This window comes from Chlorocebus sabaeus, chromosome 1 (assembly GCF_047675955.1).
Source record: "Chlorocebus sabaeus isolate Y175 chromosome 1, mChlSab1.0.hap1, whole genome shotgun sequence".
NCBI classification, from domain to species: domain Eukaryota; kingdom Metazoa; phylum Chordata; class Mammalia; order Primates; family Cercopithecidae; genus Chlorocebus; species Chlorocebus sabaeus.
The window spans coordinates 13,722,012-13,742,459 of NC_132904.1; the positions used below are offsets into that span (position 1 = coordinate 13,722,012).

The following is a 20,448-nucleotide window of genomic DNA, read 5'->3' on the forward strand; positions in this document are numbered from 1 at the left end:
GTAACATCTGTGAACATCAGAAACCTCAAAATCCTTTCTACTAAACGTTTTTATTATATTGCATGTTCTTTAAAATTAGTAGGATTTTATGTTAAGGTATCTATCACTTAAATTATATTTGGGAATAAGAGCCTTACAGTAGATTGAATTTATGAAGAATATTTCAGTGGTTTTTATTTGAAAATACGTATCTGTTTTCTTATTTAAGATGTGAATAAATATATTGTTATTTTAAATAGCTAGCTATATAGAAGTACATAAAATAATACTGGAATTTCTAATTCTAATAGCTTACATGCTTTCCTCCTCTGTTAAAATAACCACTAATTTTTATAAGTGTTAAATTCACATAAAATTAACAATTTTGAAGTATATAATTCAGTGGACTTGGTACATACACATGTGTGAAACTATCACCCCATAGTTCCTAAATATTTTCATCATCCCCCCAAAGGAAAACTTATACTTCTTAAGCAACTCCACACTCCTCCTTTCTCCCAGCCCCTGGCAAGCACCAAGCTACTTTCTATCTCTTCCGATTTACCTATTCTGGACACTTTGTAAAAATTGAATTACACTCTTAACTTTAAAAATCATGCTATTTATTTGTTTACAAATAAAAGAGGCTTTATGTCTTATAAAGGGTTACAGACTGCAAGACGGCCATCCTAACAGGCTGGGATGCACAGCCTCCAACACAGTCTGAAAGGCAGGCACATTGCAAGGAGAGAGGAGTGAGATGGGAATTTATGCTGAATGGATTGGCCAAGCATACGTATTCAACAGGTTATAGGAGGAGCTATGAATATTCTCTAGGGTGGTTCTAACACGTAAGTGCTGAATAAGCATGCATGTTATATATGACCCATGTTCACTTTGGGGTGGAGACTTAACATTTAAATGTATCACAATTAGGCCTTCTACATCTAAAGGTCTTTCCAAGACACAAAGTTATACAAGTGTGCAACCTCTGTAAACTGGCCAGAACCAGTTCTTGCTCAGTTGTCTCTTATCAGGAGAGAGTTGCTGAGATGAGTCCCTTGTCCAATCAAAGCTGTAGTGATGGCTTGTAGCACAGGAAGGTCAGCCTCTGGCAGTGAACGAGCTGTCATTGTTAACATCGCTTATCTCAAGGCCAGCGCTTGTTTAGCTGCTGAAAAAGAAAAACCTTGTGGCAGTTAGAACAAAGTTTATTCTTTGAGTGTAGGGGTGCATGACTTAACCATTACTTGGCATGGCCTTGGGTGCTGTTTATAATTTTGTATGCTATTGCCACAAAGAGTTCGTTGTGTCAGCCTCATGATCTTTTTTTGAGACAGAGTCTCACTCTGTTGCCCAGGCTGGGGTGCAGTGGCGCAATCTTGGCTCACTGCAACCTCCACCTCCCTGGTTCAAGTAATTCCCCTGCTTCAACCTCCCGAGTAGCTGGGATTATAGGCACACGCTACCACGCCCGGCTAATTTTTTTTGTATTTTTAGTAAAGATGGGGTTTTACCATGTTGGCCAGACTGGTCTCGCACTCCTGACCTCAGGCAGTCTGCCTGCCTCAGCCTCCCCAAATGCTGAGATTATAGACATGAGCCACCACGCCCAGCCTGATCTCTTTTTTTAATATTAATGCTAGTCAGGTGTTGTGTCTAAACCACAGAAGGGAAGCGGTGTAACAAGGCATGTCCAACCCCCCACCCCATAATGGCTGGAAACACAGTTCTTAAGGTTTCTCTGGGGTCCTCTTGGCCAAGACGGGGGTTCATTAAATCAACTGAAGGCCTAGAACTTTATTTTTAGTTCACATGGTACCATGAATCCATACTTCATTTCTTTTTATGGCTGTATAGTATTCCATTTTATAGGTATAGCACATTTTCTTTTTTTTTTTTTTGAGATGAAGTCTCGCTCTGTGATCTTGGCTCACTGCAAGCTCCAAGCTCCACCTCCCGGGTTCACACCATTCTCCTGCCTCAGCCTCCCAAGTAGCTGGGACTACAGGCGCCCGCCACCACACCCGGCTAATTTTTTGTATTTTTTTAGTAGAGACTGGGTTTCACCATGTTAGCCAGGATGGTCTCGATCTCCTGACCTCGTGATCCACCAGCCTCGGCCTCCCAAAGTGCTGGGATTACAGGCGTGAGCCACCGTGCCCGGCTCTAGCACATTGTCTTGAGTCATTCAACCACTGATGAACTTCAGGGTTGTTTCCATCTTTGCAAATAGTGCTACTCTGAAAGCTGTTGTTCAACATTTGTTTCAATTCCTATTTTCAATTATTTGGGGTATTTGACTCAGCTTTAATTGCCTCCTATTCACCCCCTTGCTGAGGGAGAGATTCCTATCCTAGGGCTATGGCCACTAGCAGGGCCACTGAGCAGATGCACTCGAAAGCAATTCACTGGTGTGTACATTCACAGCCTCGCAAAGGAGAACACCACATAGCACATAGGTCCACATGAGGGCTGCACTTAGGAGCACAGGGAACAACCAGGGGCTCTGGAACATAAGCTTTGTAATATCAAGAGGGTGCGGTGACCCCTAGATCCCACAGGAGCGTATGATTGGTTTGTTTGAATAATTCTGCAGACTGCCAGGGAACTGAAACCCACTGTTCAGAGATAAGCAGGAACTGTATCTGGTCTCCTTGATAAGCAGAGCTGTGTAGCGGGGACCTTATCTGCAGGAGCAGAGGAGAGAGAGAAATGTGCAGTTAGGCCATTATAGCCCTTCCAGTTTCACCAGATGCAGGGATAGCCTGTGATACCAGGCCTTACTATTTATTAGTCCTTACATGACAGCCTAGGAGTGAAACTGCCAAGCTCCCCACAGCGGCTGTATTATTTTACATTTCTTCTTTGTTTTGTTTTGTGTATTTTTTTAATTTTTTTGAGATGGAGTCTCACGCTATCGTCCAGGCTGGAGTGCAGTGTCGTGATCTCAACTCACTGCAACCTCCACCTCCTGAGTTCGAGTGATTCTCCTGCCTCAGCCTCCCAAATAGCTGGGACTACAGGCAAGGGCCACCATGCCTGGCTAATTTTTGTATTTTTTGTAGAGATGCGGTTTCACCATGTTGGCCAGGCTGGTCTCGAACTTCTGATCTCAAGTGATCCGCCCACCTCAACCTCCCAAAGTGCTGGGATTACAGGTGTGAGCCACTGCACCAGGCCTTTTGTGTATTTTTAACTTTTAAGTTCAGGGGTACAAGTGCAGGTTTGTTACATAGGTCAACTTGTGTCATAGAGGTTTGTTGTTCTGATTATTTCATCACCCAAGCATTAAGCCTAATAGCCATTGGTTATTTTTCCTGACCTTCCGCCTCTTCCCACCCTCCACCCTCCAAAAGGCCCCAGTGTGTTGTTTCCCTGTACATGTTCAGGTGTTTTCATCATTTAGCTCCCACTGATAAGTGAGAACATGTAGTATTTGGTTTTTGTTTCTGCATTAGTTTGCTGAGGATAATGGCCTCCAGCTCCATCCATGTCCGTGCAAAGGACATGATCTTGTTCTTTTTTATGACTGCATGGTATTTCATGGTGTATGTGTACCACATTTTCTTTATCCAATCTATCACTGATGGACATTTAGGTTGAATCCATGTCTTTGCTATTGTGAATAGTGCTGCAATGAACATACACATGCATGTCTTTATAACAGAATCATTTATATTCCTTTGGGTATATACCTAGTAATGGGATTGCTGGATCAAATGGTATCACTGTCTTTAGGTCTTTGAGGAATCTCCACACCATCTTCCACAATGGCTGAACTAATTTACACACCCACACTGTTCAAGCATTCTTTTCTCTCTACAGCCTCACCAGCATTTGTTATTTTTTGACTCTTTAATAGTAGCCATTCTGACTAGTGTTAGATGGTAGCTTAAGAATTAAGAACCCTTAATTCTCATCCCACTTAACTTTTCAGCAACAGATAATACAGTTGACAGCTCTGCCTGCATGGCTCCCTGGACCCCACTCTGCCCTGGTTTTACTTCCAATTGACCTTCTCCTTGGCTCATTCAAAGGTTCTGCCTTCTCTCAGCAACCTCTTAACACTGGATATCCCAAGACCTAAACCTTGGACTAATTATCTTCATTTTCCTCACTTCTTTGCTTTGAACTCATGCAATCTTACTGGCTTTAAGTATTAATATGTGCTGATGAATCCTAATGTTCTACATCCAGTCTGGACCTTCTCCCTGTGAACTCCAGACCTGTATATTCAACTACTCACTTGCTCTCTCCTCTTAGAGATCTAAGCAGCATCTTAAACATGACATTTTCAAAATAAGGTTTCCAAACCAACATATTCCACATTTTTATCCGAGATAGTAGCATCTCCTACTTTATAGTAGCTCATAAATCCTAAACTCTCCAGATTCCTCTAACATACTTCATATCTAGCTGTCTGCAAATCCTTAGATCAATTTACCCGACCTCTTCCTATGAAATCCATGCTACATCTAAACCAGGGTTCTCATCCTCAGTACTATTGACTCTGGGCCCGGATAACTCTTTGTCATCAGTGGCTGTCTTAGGCACTGTGGATGTTCAGCAGCATCCCTGGGTCTATACAGATGCCAGTAACACACTAACACCATCACTGTAACGAACAAAGTTCCTTCCAGATACATCCCCCAGAGGGTAAAATTGGCCCTGGCTGAAGACCACTGACCTTGTAGTCATCACTACCTAATCCCTCTCCCTACTTCAGTCCCTGCTTCCTCTTGGTGTCTGTTTTCCATCCAGCAGCCAGGGTGATCCTGATAACAAAAATCCAAGTCAGATCACATCACTCCTCCATTTGGAGCTTTCCAGGGGGTTCCCATTTTATTTCGAACAAAAGCCAAGTGTGTCAATCAACTTTGGGAAATTAAATGAAGTACTCCACTCATTGTTTTAGTTGTTTCGGTTGTTGTTTTAAGATCTCATCTGTATGGCTTTACCTCTCCAATCATGCTGGCCTTGTTCTGCAAACACTCAGTGACTTTACATCAACTGTTTCCATAGTCTTGAGCAGCCTTCCCTCCAGGATCTGCCAGGCTCATTCCCTCACTTCCTCCAGTTCTTTCCTCAATTATCACCTTCGAGGGATGCCTTCCCTGATTCCGTATTAAGGACTACAACCCTCACCCAAGAATTCCCTATCTTCTTTCTCTGCCTCTGTCCCCTAAGGTGCATTTACTCTTTCTTAAAATACTATAGAGTATGTTTTTTTGTAGACTCTGCCTCCTCCTACTAAAGTGTGAACTCCATGAGGGATTCTTTGTGGAATAAATGAATGATTAGGCCCTGTTACCAGGACCAACCACAACTAAGCTAAGGGCATGAATCAGCAACTGAGAAGAGTTAGTAACCGTACCCTTAAAAACCTATTTCTAATGAGCATTGAAGCTTAAAATTACATAAAAGTCAGTCTTGCAATAACTAGAAACAGACATATAGTAGTACAAACTTTATTCATAAATAAAACTTCATAAAGTTAAAAGCAGTGGCAGTGCCTATTTTAAAAAGGGAATAGTGGAAGGCAGTCTGCATTTTATTTAAAATCACAAGTTAGGTTTTTCAGATGGATAACAGTTGAGATCATTAAATCCCCTTCCTGCTTCTCAGATTTTCACAAAATAACACATTAAATCCTCAGTCCTAAGCAATCATGGCAGAGATTCCAAATTGCCTTTCAGTATCAAAGTGGACAGCACAGTTTCTTCTCTTGCAATAAAGGCACTCATTTGATGAACAAGGGAGTGTAGCAGTCACATTCTTACTGAAATGGAAGAAAGACAATAAAATATATGTCCCAATGTAAACATTACTTTGCTACTTCTAAGAGCCTGTTATTCATAAGTAAAGCAATGTATATGTATGGGAGTGAAGGAGAAGGTGTAAGTAGAAGGTAAGGAAGGAGAAGAAAGAAAGTTTATGTTCTATCCTTGAGACTGTAATCCTTAAGTGTTTAATGATTCAAGTGCAAAGTATGCATAAGTGAATAAGGAGGGCCGGGCGCGGTGGCTCATGCCTGTAATCCCAGCACTTTGGGAGGCTAAGGCGGGCGGATCACAAGGTCAGGAGATCGAGACCATCCTGGCTAACATGGTGAAACCCCGTCTCTACTAAAAAAAATACAAAACATTAGCCAGGCGTGATGGCGGGCGCCTGTAGTCCCAGCTACTCGGGAGGCTGAGACAGGAGAATGGAGTGAACCCAGGAGGCGGAGCTTGCAGTGAGCCGAGATAACGCCACTGCACTCCAGCCTGGGTGACAGAGCGAGACTCTGCCAAAAAAAAAAAAAACATAATAAGTGAATAAGGATACTTTTGCCCTCTAAGCTATGAAGTACATCCCAAATGTTCTAGGTATCCTGTTTACTCTCTATTAAACACAACTCCATCCTTTTATTAATAGCCATATATTAATATGTGTGGATTTTTCATAATATGCCTTCATATGGGGCTCAAGAATGAAAAACTGTACTACCTTACAGTCATTTGGTACTTTCTGGAAAGAGTTGCAACACAGACTTATGACACTTCTGAGTTCACTTTCCCAGGGATCATCAACATATCTAAGCCACTTTGTAGGCTCAGTGTTAATACTCATTTATTACAATTCAGAACTTTATTGATATTGAAATTGATAGCTTTTTTCTTTTTAGTTAATTATAGTATTTCACATACTACCCAAAATGGATAGCTCTTACTTATATGGGGTTCCCAGTTAGTAACAGGTTATCAAGACCACCATGATCAATAAAATCTTCAACAAACATAGGAAAGCATGAACTTGCATTCTTAAACCAGAAACATTTTAGGCACAATGCACCTTAAGACAAATGTGTGCCATTTTCTTGACAATTGTATTGACTGCTATCTACGACACACCTGGACAAAAATCATAAGATGCCAGTTTTGAGGGTTCTTACCAAGATTGTGTTGCAGAAGTTACTACCGTGTCTTCAATCGCAATCTGTATCCTCAACTCTATCTCCCATTCATCAACATTGCCAGTTTCCCCATCTCTCGTTTCAGCTACATTTAAGAGAGGATGCTGACTAAAATAAGAGAAGATAGAAAAATATCATAGTGGTTAAGATCTACTCAGATCCTAGCATTTACAAGGCTGAACTTGGGGCCAAATTACTATTATTGGTAGATATATTGATTTCTGCTTCCCACCACCACCCACCAACACACCCCACCCCAGAACATCACAGGCAGTATTTGTGGTGCTAAGAAGCAAAGACTTAAAAAACAGACTTCTGGGTTCACTTCTTGATTCCACCATCTACCAGTAAATGATGTCGACCAAGGAACCTAATTTTTCTGTGTTTCAGTTTTCTCACCCTGAATTTGGCATGATAGTATCTAATACCACAGCTGGGTACCTATAGTCCCAGCTACATGGGAGGCTGAGGAAGGAGACTTCCTTGGACCCAGAAGCTCAAGATCAGCCTGAGCAAAATAAGGAGCCTCAACCACTTAAAAATAAAAAAATAAAAGAATAGTATCTACCTCATTGAGTCAGCAGGAAGAACAAATACATTCCTACAAGCACAGTGCAGGCATAAGGTAAGCAATTAATAAATGTTACCTGCTACTATAATTATCTGCGGGAAGAGTTCAGTGTAATGTGACTTTTCTGTAACTACTCAAGGAAAAAAAAATTCAGTTCAGGATTTTAACCAGAAAAACCTGATTGAAAAATTGCCCAAAGTCCTGCCAAATATATCACACTTGTGCTAAGACCTAATCAAATTGGTTGTTAATGTTCTAAATTTTTTTTAATTCTCAGTTTTTGTGGGTACATAGTAGATATGTATATGTATGGTACACGAGATATTTTGATACAGGCATATAATATGAAATGAGCACTTAGACTTTCTCAAGATGTCAATAAAAAAAAAAGACCCAATCTTAACCCACAAATCCTGTTTTAAGATGTCTCTCTCCCAACACTGTCAGCCCTGCATAGTACGTGCTGATCTTGATATCCTGATGAGTTCAGTATCTTTTAGACTTTATTATACTTTCTCTTATTGCCTTCAGGAAACTTGCAGATGGGCTCAAGTTTAAATATTGGTTGACGAAAACCTATCAGGTTTTCAGTGACCCTGACGCTTATATCAAAAAATAAGTCATCATTTCATTTTTCAATAATATTCCCAGTATTCCTATGTTCTAGGGGACAGTTGTGACAATTTTTGATGAATACAGGGCCAAATGATATGGTTTGGAATCTGTGTCCCCACTCAAATCTCATGTTCATTGTAATCCCCAATATTGGAGGTGGAACCTGGTGGAAGGTGTTGGGGTCATGGGGGTGGACCCTTCATGAACGGTTCAGCACAGCAGTCCCCAAACGTTTTGGCAACTGGGCCAATTTTGCGGAAGACAATTTTTCCACGGATAGGGGATGATGATTTGGGGATGCAACTGTTCCACCTCAGATCACCAGGCATTAGATTTTCACAAGGAGTGCGCAACCTAGATCCCTCGCATGCGCAGTTTACAATAGGGTTCATGCTCCTATGAGAATCCAATGCCACCGCTAATCTGACAGGAGGTACAGCTCAGGTGGTAATGCTGGCTTGCCGCTCACTCCTTCTGTGCGGCCAGGTTCCTAACAGGCCAGGGACCACTACATCTCCATGGCTCAGGGGTTAGGGACCCCTAGTTTAGCACCATCCCTTTGGTGCTGGTCTCACGATAGAGTTCTCGGGAGATGTGGTTTTTTAAAAGTGTGTAGCACCTCCCCCGACCACTTCCACCTGCTCCAGCCCTGTGAGTATGCCCGCTCCAGCTTTGCTTTCTGTTGCCTTATGCCATGAGTAAAAACTGAGGCCTCCCCAGTCATGCTTCCTGTGCAGCCTGCAGAACAATGAGCCAATTAAACTTCTTTTCTTATAAATTACCCAGTCTCTGGCATTACTTTATAGCAAAGCAACAGAGGACTAAGACACCAAAGATCAAGAGATTTGTGTTCCCATTAGACTTTGGTGTCTCCTCCACTCCCCTCGCTGGTTGTACCATTTAATCTTTCAGGTTTGGAATTTTTATCTGGACAGTTAATGACGCCGGGGCTAGGACAGGGGTCTGGTACTCCGTACTCACTTGCGGACAACACACGACAGAGGCATTTCAGCCCGGACAGCAGAGTCTCTTGAGATATACTTAATTTTTGTTTTAAGCAGAAGAACTCCCCTGAGAGGCTACAAGACAAAGAGAGGTTTTAAACCCATATTTGTCTCAAGTATCTCAGGAAACTTACAGGTATTTAAATAGGAATTTATAGATACATCAAGCTTTCTAAAAATGGTCACACTCTCACTAAACTATAAACAGCATCTGTTCACAGGAAACAGGACCATTTTCCAAACTGACAGATGGGTTAAAATCTGGCACAGTGCTTGTACATAAAAGGCAAGCAATACTTGTTATTTAAAAGAGAAAGGAGTTTTGTGATTCACATTCAAGAAAGCAATTGACACCTCTTTTTGAGACACACAATTGTAGTGATACATTGCTTATTCAAAGAGAGCATGGGTTTTGAGATCATATGAATCACATTTGGAATCTTGGAGCTGCCTCTATTCGTCATGAATCCTTGAAAACCGTGTTTAAACAATTAAATCTGTTTTCTTATTTCTATAAAAAAGCAATAATTATGGTGGTAAAGAATAATAGTGATTAAATTATCAGCATATAGTAAATACCTAACAGGAAGAATAGCTGTTTTCAGGGGGGTGGGGGGGAATGGAGTTAAGACAATTAATAGTAAAATATTTTTCTAAGGACATTTAGCATATGGTTCTCAATATAAGGCCCAGTCTTTGACAGCATAGGAGGATACAATGATTCAGAGATACCCATATCCATTACATAATTTTAAATGTTCCTATCTCAGATATATCCTGCTCTTTTTGGATAATTTGAAAATATAAGCATAGATAAAAACTACCACCACCCAGATTATTAACATTTGAATATTCCCCACTCCCTCCAGTTTATATCAAGGTTGATAGTGCCCCCCTAATACATGCCGTGGTGTATTAGACCTGTAATGTGCTTCCCAGATCCCCTAAGAGCTTGTTGACCCAGCTGTTGGGAATGCTGTTGCCAGATAGCCTTCAGCCGTCAGCTCTCACCCCCTCCAGGAACTGTGTAGCTGCTGAGAGCTGTCTTACCCCTAGCCACACCCCCCTCCCAGGGTGGCCCACTTCTGATCACCTACCCAGCAGGAATGTGAAGCCCTGTGTAGGGTCAGCTAAAGCTGTCTTTGAGGCTGCATCACAGCTCAACTTTGCCCTTTGCCCAATCTTCTTTCTCCCAAAAGCACTTCTTAATAAATATTCCACACACTCAACTCTACCTCAGATTTTGCTTTTGCTTTCTGTGTTACCCAATCTGTGGCATTTATCTAAACCTGATCAAATTCTATTACTTCTCTTAGCATTTTATTTGGGATAATGAAAAAAATAAGGAATATCATAGCAAGATTTTACTAACTTTAAACGCTTTTTAAATCAAGTCAAAATTCCAGTTATACTTTTATCAGTGATACGCATAATGACTTAGTATACCCAAAATATCTGATGAGTACGGGCTAGGGCTAGGAGATTACTGAATATTTACTTTGAAAAGGCTTCTGATGCTTGATTAGTGTTACTCCCACCTTCTGTTTGCAATTGACCAAACTTCATGAATTATAACAAATAATTAGTTAGACAAACAGTTGAAAAACCTTGTGGTGCATGGAAAATACTTTCCTCCTTCAAAACATTCAACTCTCCAGCCTGCTCCATCACTAAATGAATAATTAGTGTTTGCAATTACCACCCAACAAGAAAAAAGCATTTAGCATCTCCTTTCTTAACTGCTTCTGTCCTAAATGTGATCATGAAAGAATCTAGCCATATTACAAATAGACACTTAATGACTTCTGGTTTGTATATTGAAGGAACCATAAGACAGTTGGGTTTTGATAGCCATTTCTCTTACTTGAGTTACAATACCGCAGTCCTGAGGATGGTAGAAAAACTCATAGTGGACATTTGGCAAAACATGGGTTACAGGGCAGCCATCTCCTAGAAACACTTCATCGGGGTTCACATACAAATTGTAAAATATCGTGGGTTTAATCCTGGCAAAGAACCAAAACTGGGTGCAGCGTACTTGAATAGCTGAAAAGCAGAAAAGAGAAACTTTCTGTTAGCATGCAATTAGATAGATCAGCTCAAAAAAAATTTAGCATACCCTGTTAATACAAATGAAGAGATCATCCCTTACTAAAACAAAATGTCTTAAGAGGTGAACAAATTTGCAAAACATGGTCTTTGTATTGTTACTTCATCCCCTAAAAATATCCACACATATACTCATCCTTCAGATACTTTCTTTAGTGAATCTATATATAGGGGAAAAAATCAATACAAAATAAGATTTCATCTAACCCTCCAAAGTCACTTATTGTAGAACTAGAATCACAAGACTATATCTATATTATAATGTTTATACTAAGTGTAGAGCATTTTCTGTCTCCCTTGTTCAACTGAAGCTCTTTGAAGCAAGCCCTTTCATTTCTACAGAAGCAAGCAAGTTTCCATTTTTATACCTACAGTTTCATGATATATAAAGACTTGTCCAGAAAACTCAAGGTAGCAACCAGGCTTTTATAGAAATTGAGTGAAAACAGTGCTATCCTTTCCCTTCTATCTTGAAATATCTGGACATTAAGTTTTTTTAAATCTGGAAATGGAAATAATTTTCTGATATAATCTGCTACTTGAATTAGGTCCCAGGGGAAGAGAATTAGAACAAACTAGAAATTATGAGACTGGGTAGGCATGAGTTTTTGTTTTTGCTTTTTTAAGAGTAAGTTTGGCTATTCTTCTAGACTTCACTAAAGGAAAATTTTATCAGTTGCTCTTAAGATACTAGAAGGAGCCTGAGTTCTCAGGAGATACTGAAAACTCAGCAGAGAAACCGAAGCTATATAAATCTGCAATCCTTTCGCAGAAGGGGCTATACACATTGCAAATAACTGTATGAAAAGATGTTTAATACCATCAGCCATTATGGAAATCCAAATTCAAATCACAATATCACTACACACCTATCACAATGGCTAAAATGAATAATAGTCAAGACACCAAATGCTGGTGAGGACACTGAGAAACTGGGTCACTCATACATTGCTGGGACAATGTGAAATGCATCAACCACACTGGAAAACAGTTTGTCAATTTCTTCAAAAACTAAACATACAACAACATATGACTCAAGAATTAAACTCTTGGGCATTTATCCCAGGGAAATACAAATGTATGTTCACATAAAATATACATAAATGGGCCAGGCAAGGTGGCTCACTCCTGTAATCCCAGCACTTTGGGAGGGCGAGGCAGGTGGATCACAAGGTCAGGAGTTCAAGACCAGCCTGACCAACATGATGAAACCCTGTCTCTACTAAAAATACAAAATTTAGCCAGGCATGGTGGCATGCACCTCTAATCCCAGCTACTCAGGAGGCTGAGGCAGGAGAATCACATGAACCTGTCAGGTGGAGGTTGCAGTGAGCCAAGATTGCACCATTGCACTCCAGCCTGGGTGACAAAGCTAGACTCTGTCTCCAAAAAAAAAAAAAAAAAAGTACATAAATGTTAACAATAGCTTTATATGTAATAATCAAAAACTGAAGGCAGCCCAGATGTCTTTTGGTGGGTGAATGGTTAAACAAACCATGGTATAATCATGCCATAGAATTCCACTCAGAAATAAAAAAAAAATCAAGCGTTGATACACACATCTTCGATGAATCTTCAAGGAATTATGCTGAGTGAAAAAAAAGTCAATTCCCAAAGGTTGCAAACTCTGAGCCCATTTATATAACACCCTTGAAGTGACAAAATTGTAGAAATGGAGAACAGATCTGTGCTTGACAAAAATTAAGGAATGGGGAGACAGAAGGTTTGGCATGAGTGGTTCAGGGGGAAAGTAGAAGTGGCTCTAAAAGTGGCATCCTGATTACAACAGAGACGTTCTGTCCTTTGGCTGCATCAGTATTAATATCCTAATGTAATACTGTATTATATTTCTGCAAGATGTTACCATTGGGTGAAGCTGAATAAATGGTATACTTCATCTCTGTATTACTTCTTACACTGTATGTGAATCTACAATTACCTAAAAATAAGACTTTCCTTAAATGTAAAAGCCCCAGTTATTCATATCCAGATTGGCAAAAGTAAGATATCTAAGAGCACCAATTCGAATTAGAGAACGATTGAGCAAGAGAGTTACTTTTCAGATCTGCACCTGTGGCCTCCCAGTTCCATTCCTAGATATGTACACACACACACACATAAAACACTCAAATACAAACAATATTTGTAACAGCCCAAAGCTGGAAAAATTCTATCAACATGAGAACAGAAACAATTTGCAATGCATTTATTCAATGCATTGCATTCAATGGAATGCTAAATAGTAATTAAAATAAACCAGAGCTACAAATGTAAATCTCCAAGTGATGGATAACAAAAAAGCTGTAGAATTAAATAGAAATAGAAGATAAATGCCTGCAAAACATATTTAAGGATCCACAAATTTGATGTAAAATTGTAAAACACACAGGAAAATGAATAATTACCAAACTCACATATGGACAAAGAGGGAAGAGAATAGAATCAGGAATGACCACAGGGACTTCAACTCTACTTCAACTTTTACTGCTATTAGAAAACAAAATTTAAGCAAATGTAGCAAATTATGGATTTAATAAAGCTGAAGACCGGATCAGTGGATATTGATATGATTCCTTACAGTTACTTGCTTTTTTCAACTTAGTTATCCATTTTAAATAGTTCCTAATTAAAGAAAGCATAATGAATACACTAAGATTCTAACATGAACCCATGTCAGGTGTAAGTTGTCTTGTTGAACAGGTAACTTGACAAATATATACAACCTTTCATTGCAATTCTGAAATCTTAACCTTAGAAATTGACAGCCCAGGCAGGAAGCAGTGGCTCACGCCTGTAATGCTAAAGCTTTGGGAAGCCAAGGTGGGAGGATTCCTTGAAGCCAAGAGTTGGAGACTAGCCTGGGCAACACAGCAAGTCTCTATGAAAAAATTTTTTTAAATTAGCAGTTCACAGCTGCAGTGAGCTATGATGGCACCACTGCACTCCAGCCTAGGTGACAAAGAAATAAAGAAAACAAAAGAAACAGAAAGAGATAGAAAGAAGAGAAAGGGGAAAAGAAAAGAACGAGAAAGATGAGAAAGAGAAGGGGAAAGAAGAGAAAAAGAGACAAGAGAAAGAAGAGAAAGGAAAGGAAGAGGAAGAAGAAGGGAACAGGAAGAGGAAGAGAAAGAAAGAGAGGGAGAGAAAGAGAGAGAAAGAAGGAAGGAAGGAGAGAGAGAGAGAGAGAGAGAGAGAAAGAAAGAAAGAAAGAAAGAAAGAAAGAAAGAAAGAAAGAAAGAAAGAAAGAGAAAGAGAAAGAAAAGAAAGAGAGAGAGAGAGAGAAAGGGAGGGAGGGAGGGAGGGAGGGAGGGAGGGAGGGAGGAAGGAAGGAAGGAAGGAAGGAAGGAAGGAAGAGAAAGAGAGAAGGAAAAGAAAAAGCATTCAGCATGGTGATTCATGCCTGTTATACCAGCACTTTGGGAGGCCGAGGTGGGCAGATCACTTGAGGCCAGGAGTTTGAGACCAGCCTGGCCAATATGGTGAAACCCCATCTCCACTAAAAATACAAAAATTAGCCGGATGTGATGGTGCGCCTCTGTAATCCCAGCTACTCGGGGGGTTGAGGCACAAGAATTGCATGAACCCGGGAGGTGGAGGCTATAGTGAGCCCAGATTGTACCACTGCACTCCAGCCTGGGTGACAGCGAGATTCTTGTCTCAAAAAGAAAGAAAAAAAATGATGAAAGGAAGGGAGGGAGGGAGGGAAGGAGGGGAAAGAGGGAGGAAGGGAAAAGAAAGAGGGAGGGAGGAGGGAACAAGAGAGAAGAAAAAGAAGAGAGAAAAAGGGAGGAGAGAAAGGAAGGAAAAGAGAAAGAAAGGCAGAAAAAGAGAAAGAGAAGCAGAAAAAGAGAAAGAGAGAGAAACTGACAGCCTGAGTTTATACTCAGGGCTACCAATCATTCTGGTTTGCTCCGGACAGGAGCTTTTTAGGGCTAACGCAGGAAAAGTACTGGAAAAACCTGGACCACTGCTCACCTCACTTAGGAGGCACTGACTGCTCCCTCTGAAATGAAAAGGATCTATGAAGGACAAGGTAAAGAAAGGCTAAGACGTTATAAGGCTTTCTTCGTGTATGTGACACCCCACAGAGTCCTGAGTTCCTACCACCACCCACTCCTCTGCTTTCCAGGCCACTCGACACTCTTCATATTAAACCTACTTCAAGTATTTGAGCCCCAAGAATTGATATGGTGAGAATAAGATCAAAAGGAACGGGGAGTTGGAGAAAGACGGTCTCAGGTTAGGGCACATTCCCTAGTCTCAGTGCTGGTATGCAAGAGAAAAACATGAGCTCTCAAGATTGCACTTCTAAAAGAGGCACCACCCCTCCGTGTGTCCTTGGCCATTATTAAGATTCAACCAGACCAAAACTGTAAAGAATCCAAAGCCACGTCTTCCAGCCCTCTTTAAGAAACTTCTATTCCCCAAGTCATAAGTTATACCTGACCAGTCTTCAGCACAGGTCCATATCAAGGAATGGAGAAAAAAGAGCCCTCGTAACCCCAGAATGGTCTTCATTTGCCCAGATTGAAAACAAAATCTCACTCAGGAAACAGAAGTTGGGGAGAAGAGATAGCTTTATATGCCAAAATACCTGAAGCCACACACAGGTGTGGGTAATTAACTACAACTTTGACTAGCACACACGTGCCATAAATATAATTTTGTTTCATTTTCTAAGATGTTAGTTTTTACTCAAATGTCAAAAAACAAGAGTAAAAGTAAAGCAAAATGTGCCGAGTATAATAGAAGTCTTCACTTGCTTTAGAGTCCAAAGCATCAGATATAGTTATTTTTATGCACTAAGGTTTACTTTATTAAAACTTCCTATCATCCTATAACATCAGTCTCCACATCTGAACACTAAAGAAATAACTGTATAATTTAATTGTTCTGTGTATCTCAAAAGGCAAAGCCCTGAGAACATGGGAGTTGAAAGATTTCATCTACTTATCACCTGTTCTCACCAACCAATCTCTAAACAGTGGCACTCAATAGATAGCAGAAGCACCGGGAGAGCTTGTTGAAGCACAGCTGAGTGTCACTTAGTTTTCTGATTCACTGAGACTGGGCTGGGACCTGAGAATTGATGTTTCTCACAAGTTCCCAGGCCATGCTCATACTGACCACCCAGGGACCACACTCTGAGAATCCCTGGTCTACAGGGTTTTGCCTTCAGAGTGCATGCTGTGTTGATGCCCATTAGCAGCAATGCTTGCTTCTCAAACATTAAGGAGCACACACATCACCTCAGGCTCCCTTTACAATGCAGATTCTAATTCAGAATGTCTGGGGTGAAGGCTAAGATTCCGCATTTTAAGATTGCAGGGATCTTGCTCTGAAAACTACGTTGTGAGTAGCAATGCCTGTAAATAGTTACTCACACTTAGATTCCTTTCTTCAAAACAGAAGATGCCAACTTAAAAATGACAAATTCAAAATCTCATTACCAAAACAAGCCTAAGTGAATGTTTGGTTCAAATATATTCTGATTTTTTTCACTAATAACCAGTTATTAGAGTTTAGCAACTGTGTCCTACGTTAATAGAACATGGAAAGTAGAAGGTAACCAAAACCGAATAGAAAAGACTACATAAATGCATTTAACTATCCTTGATATTATGTGAATTTTATCATTAAATTTAGTCTGTTCTAAAAGTTCTAAAATGCCGTTAAATGATGGGCTCTTCAAAGGTTGGGACCATTCTGCTATATTTTTATGTGTCCTAAGTTTCACAAAATGGGTGCCCAATAAAAGATGGCAGGAGAAAGAAGAAAAAAATAGAATTAATTAGTTAGCATTTGTTCTTTTTTAAAGTTTGTTGTTTTTATTTTGTTTTTGTCTTTGCTTTTTTTGAAACAGAGTTTAGCTCTTGTCACCCAGGCTGGAATGCAATGGCACGATCTCAGCTCTCCGCACCCTCTGCCTCCTGGGTTCAAACGATTCTCCTGCTTAGACTCCCAAGTAGCTAGGATTACAGGCGCCTGCCACTATGCCGAGCTAATTTTTGTATTTTTAGTAGAGATGCGGTTTCGCCAAGCTGGCCAGGCTGGTCTCGAACTCCTAACATCAAGTAATCCGCCCACCTCGGCCTCCCAAAGTGCTGGGATTACTGGTGTGAACCACTGCACCTGGCCTAAAAAGTTTTGAAATGTTTGCATTTCACTTGTGTTAAAGATACAAATATATTTTAATTTTAATAATTACGCTTTTTAAATTTGATGTGTATTGAGATAAAAAGTACATTAAAACATCATTTCAGATATATTGCTATCTAGGTGGACAGTGCTAAGGTTCAGTTCAAATGAATGTCAAAACGTTGTCCACAGGTACCTAAGGATGCACAAGGCAATGTCTCCGACTTTCAGCCACCTAGTCTTAGCCTCCTACATCTGACAATCTGCAAAACTACTATTGTTATCAAATTGTCAATAAACTAGTAAAGAATAGGCGGTTTAAATCTTAAAATTACTGGTTAAATCACTAGAAGAGCAATACTTTCAAGGTGAGGATGGAAGCATTGAAGAGGTGGTTGTTTACAGTTCTATTATCCTTTTTATTTGTACCCATGAGCCTTGTAAGGAACATGACTGTGCTTTGGTCAAGAATAGGCCAAGGTAGGAATATTAACATCCTTCGTGATTCAGCGAGTTTAGGGCACAGGCGTATAACTCCACTTGTTATCACAGACATGTAGCCATAACATGGGAAGACCACCCCTTGGCTCTAAGCCGCTACTGTCTGTAAAAGGTATAATTGCCCTGCTAACACTGTACATTTGCTTGCACTGGCACCCAGAGAAAGAGAGAACCAAAGCTGTCCATCTGGACAGAGGGAAGCCAGGACATAGCTCAGCTTACTCGTGCCCAGAGAGAGAGAGAGAAAGCCGCTGACCCTGAAGGCAAGGGAAGGCCAGTCGCTCACCTTTGTGTGGAAGGCTCTGGACTAAGCAGCCGTGACAGGGCAGTGTGAGAAAGTTCTTGATGAGCGCTGCTGTTAAATAAAATCATCTTTCACCTGCCTACAGCCCCCCTGAGTGTTCTGCTCATTCACCCACTCCCTTCAGACCTCAACATGACATTTGGCATAGTTGTGAACCTGACAAGCTTCTATCTTCAGGCTTTCATCTTTTTAATTTGTTTTATAATAAATCTATGATTGCTTTCATGTCCTAAAAAAAAAAGTCTTCTTTTTAAAATAAACTTTTTTAAAAATGTTTTAAACTACATTTTAAATACTTACAAACACTAAATACATTAATGATATATATTTTAGTGAAAAAAATTTCAATTTTTGGAACAAAATGGTTAAACAAGAGGTAGCACAGGAAATAGCTGAAAGTCATTATAGGACCTACCCCTCTTTTCCAATGTTGAAATGCTAGAAACCTCCAGATTTATTGGGGGGGGGGTGATTTTCTAATATAAAAACCAAATTGAAGGTTTCCATTGTTCTCAGTATGTCTTCTTTTTGTTGTATCTATTTAAGGTATATAACCTGATGTTTTGATATAAATATACATAGCAAAATGATTACTACAAGCAAACTGACATAACCATCACCTTCCATAGTTACCTCGTCTGTCAGGAGGGCACCTAAAATCTTACCTCTTAGAAAATTTTTAGTACATGTACAATATTATTAATTATACTCCTCACTCTATACGTTGGATCTCTAGACTTACTCATCTTATGTAATGGCAAGTTTGTAGCCTTTGACCTACTTCTCCCCATTTCCTCCCCCACCAGTCTTTTTATAGCTATTCACTGCTATTTGTTTTATTCTGACTACAATAAATATTCATGCATTGTTTTCAGTTATTATATCACTTCAATTTTCAACAACATACTAAAGTCTAACCCTCGACTTCTTTTTCCAGTGTACATTTTTATTCTTTTTACTTTTTTTTAAAGTGAGGCATCACTTTTACAAAGAATAAAATTCACTTTTTAAGTACACAGTTCCATGAATCTTGAAAAATGTATATAGTCACGTAACCACTGCAATAATCAAGATACAGAACATTTCCTTCACCCCAAAATGTACCCACCTGCCTCTTTGTAGTCACCTGTTCTCCAATCCCCAGCCCCAAGCAAGTGCATGTTTTCTGTGTCTATAATTTTATCTTTTCCAAAATGTCATTGAAGTTAGATCATATAATGTGTAGACTTTGTATCTGACTTCCTTTGGTTTCATAATGCTTTTGAGATTCGTTCAAGTTGTTAGGGGTAACTATAGGTTGTTCTTCATTATCATAGAGTATTTCATTGTGTGGCTATACCACAAGTTGTTTAATCTCTTATAAGTTTATAGTCATTTAGACTGTTTCCATTTTATGGCTCTTATGAAAAAGGCTGCTATAAATATTTGTGTATATGTAGATCCTTGTATAGACATATGTTTTTATTTCTCTTAGGTAAATATTCAGGAGTGGAATTGCTGGGTTGTATATACTTAATTTTAGTAGTTGCTAATCTGTTTTCTAAAGTGACTGCATCATTTTGGAATCTTACCAGAAACATGGCAATTTCCAGTTGCTTTTTATCATTACCAGCACTTGGTGTTGTGGGCCATTTTAAGTTTTGCCATTCTAGGAGGTGTGTAGTGGTCTCCCTTTGTGGTTTAGAGTTTCCTAATAATTAGTGATATTGTACAACTCTTCATATGATTCTTTGCTATGTGTATATCCTTTTGTTTTTGTTTGTTTTGTTGTGTTTTTTTGTTTTTTTGAGACGGAGTCTCCCTCTGTTGCCCAGGCTGAAGTGTAGTGGTGTCATCTCGGCTAACTGCAACCTCTGCCTCCTAGATTAAAGTGATTCTCCTGCCTCAGCCTCCCAAGAAGCTGAGATTACAGGTGCCTGCCACCACACCCGGCTAATTTTTGTATTTTTAGTAGAAACAAGGTTTTACCATGTTGGCCAGGCTAATCTCAAACTCCTGACCTCAGGTGATCCACCTGCCTAGGCCTCCCAAAGTGCTGAGATTACACGCATGAGCCACCGTGCCTGGCCTGCCATGTGTACATCCTTTTAAGGAAGTATCTATTCAAACACTTTATTTTTATTATTTTTCATCTTCTTGAGTTGTACCTCATGACTTTTGTTTTGTATGGAAATGTCTTTTTAGAAGAGCCTTGGCTAGTTATCTTGAGTAAAGACACTCATTCAGAATCTGATTATTTCCTTATAATTAGACTAAAACCTTTTTGACA

General features: G+C 39.8%; 1 protein-coding gene across 1 annotated transcript; it reads right to left on the reverse strand.

Annotated features, from left to right (window-relative positions):
• Positions 1–2,510: 2,510 nt before the first annotated feature.
• OOSP1 (oocyte secreted protein 1) lies at positions 2,511–15,754 on the reverse strand. Its single transcript, XM_073016888.1, is given in 6 exon segments — positions 2,511–2,669; positions 6,917–6,945; positions 6,948–7,045; positions 9,105–9,202; positions 10,992–11,173; positions 15,679–15,754. Coding segments are annotated over 6 exon segments (642 nt in total).
• Between the last annotated feature and the right edge of the window lie 4,694 nt (positions 15,755–20,448).